The 12,115-nt window shown below is 41.0% G+C and overlaps 1 protein-coding gene across 2 annotated transcripts in view; it reads right to left on the reverse strand.

Moving 5' to 3' along the window:
• The window catches only part of LOC118248144 (contactin-4), a 305,713-nt gene that overhangs the window by 140,219 nt on the left and 153,379 nt on the right, over window positions 1–12,115 (reverse strand). For both annotated transcript variants that reach the window (XM_035546817.2, XM_035546819.2), the window contains exon 3: window positions 8,115–8,254. In XM_035546817.2, the coding sequence (XP_035402710.1) occupies window positions 8,115–8,169 (55 nt within the window). In that variant the 5' untranslated portion in view covers window positions 8,170–8,254. The remainder of the gene's footprint in view (window positions 1–8,114; window positions 8,255–12,115) is intronic.

Below are 12,115 nucleotides of genomic sequence, written 5' to 3' on the forward strand. Positions count from 1 at the left end.
TCAGGGGATCACAAACTCATGACAAATGTGCGAGGAGAAGGATTGCAGTGCTTGAAGTTATTGCCAAATCACAACCGGGACTTCAGCAGTAGAGCTCAGAAATATGACAACGCCGTTATTTGTTCTAGATATAATTCCCCTTGCAAGGGACATTATAAAGGAAAAAAAAATCTGAAGAGGATGATTTGACACCAAGAATTTTGCAGCAATTTTTCTGTAGCTGAGGAAGTGTGCTTCTCATCTTCATTCCACCCGTGCAGCCGACCGCCTCCAGCCCCTTTTTATCTTGCTGTCTTCTGCATCACTCCCTGGCTTCACATCTCAGACAGCCCAACCATCAACCTGCCTTCTTTCAAGTCCCTCTTCAAATGTTTGCTAGTAAAGCCACGCAGTGTGAACCTAGAGAAAATGCCATTTCACATGGAGCATCCTAAAAATGGAAGGAGAGCGAGTGCTACAGGAATAAAGCTTGATCCGGCTCTCAGTGAGTGTTTCATCTTGTCTGTTTACAGACAGCAGGCTTGCAGGGGCAGAAATAATTTATTCTTCCAAGTCTCACAGAACACCCATTATCTTATTTGCTTTTCACAAGTAAAAACAACAATAGCATTTTGAACTTCGTTTGGGATCTTTTTTGCATCAATGAAATACTTAGATGGTACGAATCAAATAATGACGTGGCAGAAATTTCAGCCACAATAAAGAGGAAGCAATCTAAAACACGCTGTACTCCATATGTTCAAACAAAGCCTTCTAATACATGTGACTTCTTAGCTATGCAATACGGATAAGGGATGTTTTATAAATGACAATTTCTCTTAAAACTGATGCACTTTTCATCAGTTTCAACTCAGAAAAGTGGAAATAAGGTACATTAAAATAGATATATTTTTCATATTTTTACTGACACCTGGAAAGCTTAATTAAGTTGAAAGTCACCAACTTCGGCTGAAGATGTCGAGTGCTGGATGGTTAATTAGTTGCCTGTCTCATTGATTATCAACTTCAGCAGTACTCGATTATAAATGGTTGTAATGCTTGCCTTGCTTCGCAGCTTAATTAATGGGATATAGACTATTTAACAATTGTGTCTTGGTTTGATTATGAAGCTAAATACATACATTTTATTGCTAAATAAACATTCAAATACATAAGGAAAAACAAATTGAAGCACCGTGGTGATAACACGCAAATTTTGATTTTTCAGCATAATACTGCGGAGAACTTCTCTGGAACTTGCAACAAGAAGTCTGTGCAGCCTGTCATGAGAACACCCTTGATTTCAGAGCACAGACCATCACGGCATTTCACAAACGCTCCAATAAACCAGCATTAAACAACGTGCAGATGAGTGAGCTGCACCACAACTTTCTGTGCTCTATCCAAAGCAGCACTTACTGGGAGCAGCCCACTTACTGGCCACGCACTGACCTGGAGGCACAAACTCCCCTGCACACAAGCACCTGAAATGTTTCATGGCCCCAGTGCTGCACAACCCAGAACCCTTGCAAGAACCAGTGCCTAGGTGGCAGAAAGCAACATGCATTTCTGTCAGACCCTACCAAATCACGCAAACAGAAATAGTCTTACTTTCTGCTAGGGAGAGCATCAGCCAGCAATGCTCTGCCAGCCTGTTGACACACTTTGCTGTCACTAAAGTGTAATTCTGTTATTCCCCACATTTACAGTACCATAATTATCAAAGTTTAATTGACCCTCTCCCCTTTTATTCCGTTTGGATGATCACCCTTGATTGCTGCTTAGCTGAAAGACCTTTATCCAAATAATAACGATCACCATCAACATCATTTTCCATCAGCTAATGCTCAGCTGCATGAGATCAGGGCAGGAGGCAAAAGCAAGAGATTTAACCCCACCAGTCACAACTGGAAACTAATCGTTCCTCCAGCAACTCCTGCTGCTATTCTAAAGGAAGAAAATGCCCACAGAACTGTGGAGAAAAGGGATTTTTTTGTGTCTATGCGAGGCAGTGTCGGGGATGACAAGCTGACAGCGTCCACATGGATGCAGGTTTCTGTGTGCTTACGTCAGACTTTCCCCAGCAACTCAGGACAAACACAGCAGTAAATATGAGCTCCAACCCAAGATCCCAGAAAGTGTGCGAACTGTTTTACATGCAATGAATACATATATCATTATTTCTAGCTATGCACTGTAGCCCAGGATTGCAGCTCTCAGGCTGTGCAAAGGTGTCGTCTAAATCAAAGCTCAGAGATGGAGCCAGCCGACAGCCACGGGATGCACTCAGCAGCAAACCCCAGTGCCTGACCTGGCAGCCTTCCTGCTGCAGCTCTTACCTTCTCGTTCTTCTCAATGACCACATAAGAATTGCAAAACGAGGTCCCTTTCCAATAATATTTAGATTTGCTAAGAAACAGATAAGACATTGTACCTATAAAGCAATAGACTAAGCACCTCACTTTTTTCCATAAAACTTAATTCTTATCGGCAATAAAGAAGCATTTGGGGTCCATATTCTTCCTAATTTGATAGATGCTTGGAAAAGTAGGTATTTTTGTAACTCCCTGAGTGAGATTTAATTTCAATATGTACCTACTAATTTAAATGCAAAGAAGCTAAATTGAAAAGAGGCATCATATAAAATGCTCAGGGGATCAATACACAGACAGATAGTCAGAACATCTGCTTATAAAAATGTCTGTGTATTCTCTGTTTTATTCAAAGTGCATCATGTTACCTCAGTAATTTTTCTTTGAGAAAGATGTAATTAAACTTGCCCAGATAGACTTGAGAGTTAAATAGAGAAAAAAATATAATGTACCTAATGATCTCCATATAAAAAAAATGAGAGAATTGCATTGATATTGTCTCTAACTTTATAATTTGTGAAATTATGGCCTAGATCAGAGCCAGGTCACATCTAGCGAGGGCTTCGCTGCTGACAGATCAGGAGCATGAAATGGGTACAGACCCCTTGTGAGGCTGAGTCCAATCCTCTGCAACCACAGAAATACTTGTCATATAATCCCTAAACAAGAATACATTACACATAATCACATACATTTTCTAACCTCCCCTCTACAGCAACGCACAGCTGAGTGATACCGTAGAATCCCATTTGGTGTCTAAAAGAGTTCTGGTTTCAATTTAAATTAATTGTTGCTCACTTCAGATCTAATTGTTCTTATCCCAGTGCCCTCTTAGCTCTTCCCCTCTCTCCTCTATTCTCCTAGTTTAAATGAACATTTTTTCATCTCCAACTCTCCAGATTGCTGTAGCAGTTCCTTGTCCTGGCTTGAACACCTCCCTAACACAGTCAGGACTGCACACCGTACCCCATCTAAGACAGTATCAAGGTGTGAGCTTTCCCCATTTCTGTTGGACATCCCCCCCCTGAAGCATGCTAGGACCCTGTTTCCTTTTTGACAGCCACATCACCTTGCTGGATCCAGGTCACGCAATGGCTACTGACAGGAGTAAATTACACTCAATGTTATTAAAAATATAATTCAGTCAAAGAAATTCCCAAAAGTCACTCGTGAAACCGTTGTTCATCATATTGCTGTACTGAAAAACACAATCTTGCTGGGCTCACGGCCCCGGTGCACTGCAGCACTCACAGCTTCTGCCGTGGTGGTGAGTGCCCAGAGTTTTGTGAAGACCAGTGCACTCACAGCACTAATCTCCAGTAATACATTTGCTCGGATGGAAAGGATATACGATAAATGCCAGTAAGTATTTAACCTTCAGTAGAAAACCCATGCTCACAGCTAGCACGCACGGCTCTGCGTGACTTTGTTCTAAACCATTTGAAAGTACAGGAGCTTTAAGTGAGCAACAAACCTCAAATAATTAAGAAAAAAAACCCCTGAAGTATTAAGTATAAGTATCAGATCTCATCTGTATAAACCTTCTCCCATGAACTTCAGTGACATCTTACTGACAGCCACGAAGCCAAGGGCTGTGTCACAGTGGAGAAGCGATGATATTAATAGGAGTCATTCAGTGCTTTATCTATTCCAAGTGCTGTGCAAACAGTAATTAGGCAGCCGGGTACAGAAATGCAAAGTGTTGCAGAACTGACCAAAATATAAATTAATTAATTATAGAACTGCAACAGATTAATCGCTTTCTAGCTACCCACTAAAATCAAAGCACTAGGCATGGGAACTACAGAGCACCAGGAAAAAAAAAAAAGCTGAACAAATTGAATTGCTGCATCATTTACAGAAGACCATCATTTAATATGTACTACTCTTCTTGGTTTAATTATTTATATTCAGACATGAAATTAGCAGAATTTCTTTTGTACATAACCTACATCTGTTTGGATAGAAGCTTGCATTTAAATTGGCCTGTGAATATTCATCTTTGTATGAATTTTGAATTTGTAACAGAGCTGGATGCCCAGATCTCATTGGAATTCAACGGGAGCTGGGAAAGAAATGTCCACATTTCCTGAAAAATCACCCTTCGTTTGATGTAGACTGCCATTACTGATTACGTTATTTTATGCTTCCTATTCATGTAGCAAATGTTCAGTGTTTAAACTAACTAAGGCCTTGTATTATTCTGAAATTTCAAAGTCTAAAAATACAGTACTTTGTCAGTAAGACACCATGTGAATATGCAATATACAGTAAGTTTTCTTATACACATATTTGCTCATTAAAGCCAGTTCTTTTCACAAGCTGCATTGATGTAAATTACCGTCACTTTTGTGTAACAGTAGAACACACTTTAATACATATATATATATATAATTTTTTTCCCAAGGAATTACATAACCATGCTCTAAATATTCTGCCCTGAACCACTGCTGAGCTATTTGGCTACGCTGTATCAGAATCTGACAAAAGGAGAAAGAATGTCGGGACAGGCATTTATGAGAATATTTTCCTATTAAAATACAGTTCTGAAAAAGTACATTGAAATTAAGCTCTGCAGAAATGTTTTTGTCTTCCCAACTTTTGCTCTCTTGTGCATATTTCTAGATTAGAAAATGGTATTTTCCAGTGGATAATAGGTGAAACAATGCCTTTGTTTTGCTCCAATTAAAAATATGATAGAATTTGATATTGAAAAACACGATGCTGTGCCTGGATCTGCAGAACGAAGCTGGGTGTTGCTAGGCCATCCCGACACCATCTGAGAGCCAGCCAGGAGCCCATAGCAAACGCTGCTATATCTAATTCTGGATACCCAGAGAGTGGTGAAACTCCAGCTTTTCATGTAACAGAGCGTAGCACAGAAATTTCAGAGTGACCCACAAACCACCCTGGAGGCAATGAAGAAATTTGTCCGTGTTCAGCATCAGCATCAATGTCCCGTCGAGCTGCCAGCTCTCCCGGCACAGCCCACACGATCTGCTGCAAAACCAGGGCCTCCGTAGCACGAAGCCATGCTAGCAAGTACAGTGTTTACTTATGAATTCAAATAAATAAATAAAACAAACAGTCCATCCTGTATTTTGGCTTTCTGAAGCCACTTCCATCAGCCCGATCGGAGCAGACAGAGCTGCCACAGCACCTTCCCTTTGACAAAACAAACTTGTGGAAACAGAAGCGTCATTACAGAGCTGCAGGATGAATTTGTTTATTGAAGCTATTGTGTTTATATGGTGCTTGCTAAGGAGAAAGGAGGGCCAGCCTTGCTTGTTTTGAGCAGAGATCTTTGTGTTTAAAGGGCAAGAACAAGCACAAGGGCAGAAACCAGAGCCTGCGAGGCTGGGGGCAGGCGAGCAAGCCAGGTGAGCAAAGGAAAAGCACTGCTCAAGAGCTGCCAGCCTGCTCCATCCTTCTGCCAAAACCTGTACGGATCTTCAGAGGTTAAGTAACATTATAAAATATGCATATGCACATTCACACGGGTAATGCGACTAGGACTGCAGCTCATTAACATGCAAATAAGACTTCAACAGTGAAACTCATTGCCACAGGAAGGTAATGAGGCAAAGAATTGCATAAGAGTTATGCAAACATGGGAAGGCTCCGTTCAGGCCTGTGCGGCCTATCCCAGCCACCCCACTACAGGCTGTGGGCACCGCCATGCTGCTCCTCACGGCCTGTCCTGACTCTCGGCCCACCCGCTGAACTTCAAAACTATCACCATCACAACTGATACCTAAGGAATTTGACAGCCCTAACAAATCTGAGTTATCTGGGACCAAAGGAATAACTTGCAGTTGCTGCTTTCCAGAGCTGACACCTGAGGAAGAGACTCCTGAAAAGAAAACCAGAAACCCTGGTTTATACATCAGCTATCGAGTCAAAGCAAGCGCGTTAGTTTTTATCAATGCATCTCCAAACAATGGAGAAAATTACCCAGAAAGACACAATCCCCAGTTGGGTGATGGATGGAAGGGGGCGTCAAGCTCAGAAAGACCTTTAGCAATGCTGCCGCCTCTCCAAGTGCCAGATAGCACTGAGATTTGCACTTCTCCATAGCTGGTTTAAGCTACGTCCTGGGATTGATCTAGCTTTCTTACCTTAGCCTGTTATCCTGCAGTGAATAACTAACGTCCGAACCCCCAGAACGTAAAATCAATAGCAGCATTCCTTGGAGTGCAGCAGCTCCAGCAGCTAGTAGCTGGTAGCTCCACAGCACGTTTGGATACTCTGTGCCACAGATCTGACAGCTGTTTAATGACGCAAAAGAGAAGGGTTTGGAAGTTCTCGTGCCATTTTCAGGGAACAGATGTTAATTTTAGAAACACGCAAAAAGCCCAAGTGGCTTCTGGAGCCCTGCAGCAGTCCCCGATGTCCCTTGCCTCCAAGGGGAGTTGGGACAGCGCAAGGCACAAAAAGCCCATCCTGAAATAACATTCACCTACTCTGGAACAGCACAAAAAGGTCTGTGGACAAACTGGAGGCTTTGAAAGAAAAAAAAAAAAAAAAGGAGGCTTTGCAAGAAAAGGAAAAAACAGATGTAAAAGATGAAGACAACCCCTGAACACATTCTGCCGAAACTTTCATTTTGCTGACCTTAGACTTTATGTGACAGATGCCTTAAATATGGAAATCACGGTACAAAACTATTCTGCATGCTTTTGTTTTTCCAAAATTTTGGTTATTTGCTTATAATAAAGGATCCTATTTTCTTTACTCCTGCAGCATAACTTCTAGAGGGTTACAGTTCCTGACACAGGGATGGCACTGCATTGCAGAATCTCTCTGCATCCAATTTTCTGCCAGCTCAGAAACTGTCATAGCACATTTAGGAAGACTTGGAACCAAATTTCAAAAATAGGGACCAATAAGTACTGGAATAAAAGTGGCTTTGTGTTCAGTAGAGCTAAGCAGAAGAAAGTAAACACTATTTAAGCAGTTTGTTATTATCTAATGCTTAAAAAGTACCCTGACAACGTACACACATAAAATAGAAGAAAGCACAAGTTACTAAACAAAACTGAGCACCGAGCAACAGATAAATCAGAGCAATCAAAAACACCAAGGTGACAAACAGCAATTAAAATCTAACAGCCCCCACCCAGAACAAAACACATGTTAGTGAACCATGCCGACTGCACAGTTTGCAGGAGCAGAGGCACTCGCTTGGTGCAAGCTTTTCTGGCCCTTCGTAAATCTGAAGGGTCTTCAAGAACTGTTTTGGCTCCAGGAAAATGTTTTACTCAGAAATTTCATTTTGCTCAAAACAGTGCAACTCTCAGAAAAAAAAAAAAAGTTAAATAAGGACAGTTACAGAAGATGGTTTTATTACTGAAATATGTTATTCTAATTATTTGTTAAATGGAGCAGGGTCCTAGCTGTAACACTCCTCATAACACCGTTTTAATGGGATTTAAAGCTATATTCCACGTAGGTTTAATTGAGCATTGAAACACTTAGCACTGAGCATGGGAAAACAACGTTTGTCAACAGCAGCTCAGAACAGGAGATGGGCAGAGCAGAGCTCTGAAACACGGAGCTTTTGCTGTGCTCATACCAATCAGCAGGAGAAGCAGCTTGCTAAGAGCATCAGTGTGGTCTGCGCAGCAACCTTTGGTAACACCAGACATGGAGCAAGGGCTTATCTTGCTGTTTTTTCATTAGCATATAAAACGCAGTACGCTTTTGCCTCGGTGTGAAATACAACAGCATTCTTGAAACAAAAGTTTTGAAATGACACTTTACCTGCAAGGCACACCATGAACGACTGCAGCACGAGCAGCTCCCATAGCAACCTCATCTTTAGCTTCCCAGGTCAGAGGAGACAAATTCAGGAACTGCAGTAGAGAATGGGGCCTCCTTGGAAATTTTAGGCAACCTTTATTCTGTAAAAGAGAAAAAAGATTATAAGAAGATTTAGGATTGCTGCTCCTTCCATTTGTTGAAGGTTTGCTTTTATTTTCAGAGAAGTCGCATCTTAAAACCAAAAGAAAGTTTTTAAAACATTAAATTTAAAATCATTCTGAGAAGTAATAAGACTAAAGAGACTACATTGATCTGAAGAAGAGGAGAAGATGATTGTCAGGAGAGATGCACAGAAACTTGCAGAGGAAACCAAATCTGCAAAAGCAAGGCTCTAGGTACGCTGGGCACCAGCTCAGAATGATGATGTAGCCCCGGATCTGCATCTTTCACCAGGGTGTGGTGAGATTTCTGCAGTCTCTCCATTTTCTCACCAGCAGACTTGCTCAGTGCCTTTCCGGGGTAATCTTACATGTAATTCATTAACTCTGTAAACTATGGTTAAGAAAAAAGCCATGAGAATTACTGTTGCTTCTCTCAACAAATGCCCTCCGTGGGTGAAAGATCATCTCTGCAAGGCAGTGCTCTCTAGGAAGCGTTCTCACCCTGCTCGGGAGAGGGGGATGTGTTTCCCTTCTCACTCCCATTCTCATTGCCCTGGAAATATTTTTTTTTTTTTTTAAAAAAGGAAAATAACCTGTCAAACATTTCCAGGTGAAAAACAATCTTTTACTTGCAGTCTATATTACAATTTGTACATAGTTAAAGTTTCCAAGCAGGCAATCTGAAGACACTCTCTGTGTATCACTGCGGTATATCTCCCCCAGTGAAATCCCAGGGTGAAAAAATGCCTCCTTTCATGAAAAAAAAAAAAACAACACCCTTTTCCAGCATAGGAATTTACATATTAAAAAATAAATATATCAAGTCAGACATACATTGTTATAATTTATTCATATCACTGAGGGCTGAAAGTTAAGGGGCCTTCGTGCTTACAAGACGAACTGCATGACTAATAGCATGTGAAGGGCCATCATTAGAGGTCTCCACTTGCTTTTGTGAGGTAAAATTGATAGGATTCTTCTAATGAAGTCAGGTTCGATGCACTGAGAAGACTAAGAATCTATCTTCTGATCTGAAGATGCAATTTTGAAGGGGGTAGAGATTAATTGAATATATTTATCTGTTCTCATGCAGACTGATTAGGCTAGCTGGGGTTAGCAGGAAGGCCTAATCAATGGAAACTAATAACACCCTAAGTGAGTGATTAGAGCATTAATTATTAATTTTTGTAGGAAAATGTCATCATAGACCTTTATATTGATTTACAAAGTTAAACAGTTTCTCTGTGTTTGTAGTGATCTCGAGAAATGTATTTGTTTCCACTGCGGAGCCTGCATACACAGACAAGCACTGGCTTTCCTCTCCGCACCAAATTCCGTTGGATATAATCGTACCCAGAGATTTCTGCCAAAGGCAAGGAGCTCTCGCTTTTACACTGGTTTAAGTGAGACGGGAGATAAATCCTATATTCACCAGCAGCTGCTGAAATTCTTTCATGCTCTTGTTTCACCACGTATTAGTACCATCAATAAGCTCATCGTGTCACTTATAAGGCTCCTCTTCATTACACTGCTGTGCAATGCTTTACGGTTACTCTCCTCACTGCAATAAGCTACGTGGGACTGAAACAGAACAATCACTTACAGCCACTGATACCTAATTAAAAACACAAGAGGCACAGCACTTATCAACTTAACCTACTGCCAGGAACCCGGAGCAAGCGGCCACAGACCTGCCCGCGAGCTGGCGGCCTACAGGAGGGCCGCAGCACCCCCTCCGCCCTGGGGTTAATAGCAACAGCACCAAGCTTCCCGCCTGCAAACAGTGCCAGTGGGGGGAAAAAAAGCATTATATCTGCCTCTTGGTTAAAACACTTGCAATATAAATCCCTGGATCTGCCCAAAGTCAAGCAAAACGCCCCTGTTTATTCCATGGGCTTTGAGGATGGAGATGAGGAACCACTCTTCAAGGGAGGGCCGCAGAGATGGCAGTCCTCTTTGCAGTTTCCTGACACTCCCTTCTCACTTTTATTCCCTATTTTTCAATAGATTCAATAAAATTCTCAGTCTTCAACTCATTTCTCTTCCCTACTGCAACTTCTCTTAGCAGAGCTCCCCCTGGCCCACCAGCCCTTCGGGAGAAGGCCGGAATATTCTGCTTACAATTTTTCTACTTACAGTTTTTTCATTTTTTTTCTTCTACTCAGGAAATCATGCTTCTCTAAGCATTTTAAAAACTAATACAAGACATTTCAAAATTATTAGTGTAAATTAGTTGTTAGCTTATAAGGACATTAAAACCAGCAGGCTCTTTCTTTCCTCCCATGATGATTTCACGCAGTCATTGGGTCTTACTTTCAGCCAAAAATAAAAGCTATGTTAAAAATATACATTTTTAGTACTCAGAAGAGTTAATACTCAAGTCCAATGAAAAACCTGTAAGTCTTCCCTATCATTCAGCTATTTAATACATACTCCACAGAACCAGCAAGTATCACAGGGTCATTGATGCCCTTTGAAGCAAAAAAAAATCAGATATTTGAACGGAAACAAATGCCTCTGATAGTAACAAATTGCCTGTCCATGGCAGCTGGACAGCCATTGGCATCTCCATCAGCGTTAATGGCTATAAGTGCGTGGAGTTTCCAAAGTATATAGCCTGTAACAATTAAAGTACATTCCTAGAAGAAGCTCTAGCATATTTAATTTTCTAAATATATGGAATAATACCACATCCTCTGGTCATTCCCAGGATTGCTACCACAGGATTACTGTTGAGGCTGCAGGAGCACCAGCTCCCCAGAGGTAGGAGCAGCCTGCCAGGAGCAGAACTGGAAACCAGCACGGAGCCCTGCCTCTGCCCAATATTCCCCAGCAAGAGCCCTGGCTTTTACTGATACATCTCATAACACACATAGCATGCCATGGAAAGTTTCCTGAAGAGAAACGATGCCTGTCCTATCATAAAAATAGTGAAAAGGAAATTAGATGATTACCATTACAAATATTTTCCTACGGTTAAAATATGGTGGTATTCAAGATGCTGTTGCTTTTTCGTCTCTCATGATAGTTCCTTATTTCACATGTGAATGACTCCAATCTCAAAAATGTTTTCCTGTAAACATAGCTGCTATTCATATCAGTATGCCCATTGTTCAGAGCTGTGTAAAAATTGTTGAAACACGTTGATTTTTTTATGGCAACAACTTCAGGAAAGGCAACATTTGTGCATGAACAAAAGATATATAATTGAACAGATCCTTCCCATTTCTAAATGTTTTCTGACTATAAAATCTTGGGGGGGGGGGGGAGGGGGTGTTGCTCTGCTTCTAAAGTGCCTGGAATGGGTCTGCAAACTAGCAAAGTTTAATATTTTATTTCCAGACAGGAGTGTGTGTAGTTTCAGCCCTGTTCAAGTTATTTTTTAAAAAGATGAAAATGAGATAGGGGTGCTGCAGTTTGGAAGTGCATCCCATTAGAAAATATAATGCCAATACACACGTGCAGATGTCTTTTTAACTTTACTTTTGACAATGTATCCACTGCAAATTCTTTTGAAAGGCATCTTTGTAATTGGATTTTGACGAAGAAAGTTGACTCTAAGAGCTCTGAGTGTAACTGGGTGGGAGAGGAAAAATGGATGCATGCAGTGGGAATACTTGTCGTTAACTCCTCTGAGTGGGCATAGCTTTTTATCAGCAATTTCATGTGGATTCTTAATGATTAGCACTTTTGAAAAAAATAAAATAGAAAAAAAATAAGGCTAAGGTATATGAATGCATTCATTCAACATGTGAAAAATGCCCTTTTGGCTGGAACTCCCTTTCCTCACTCTTTTGTAGCCTTTAGTAGAAGTGTAAAAGCCCAGTTTGGACTAAACGA

This window comes from Cygnus atratus, chromosome 10 (genome assembly GCF_013377495.2).
Source record: "Cygnus atratus isolate AKBS03 ecotype Queensland, Australia chromosome 10, CAtr_DNAZoo_HiC_assembly, whole genome shotgun sequence".
Taxonomy (NCBI): Eukaryota; Metazoa; Chordata; class Aves; order Anseriformes; family Anatidae; genus Cygnus; species Cygnus atratus.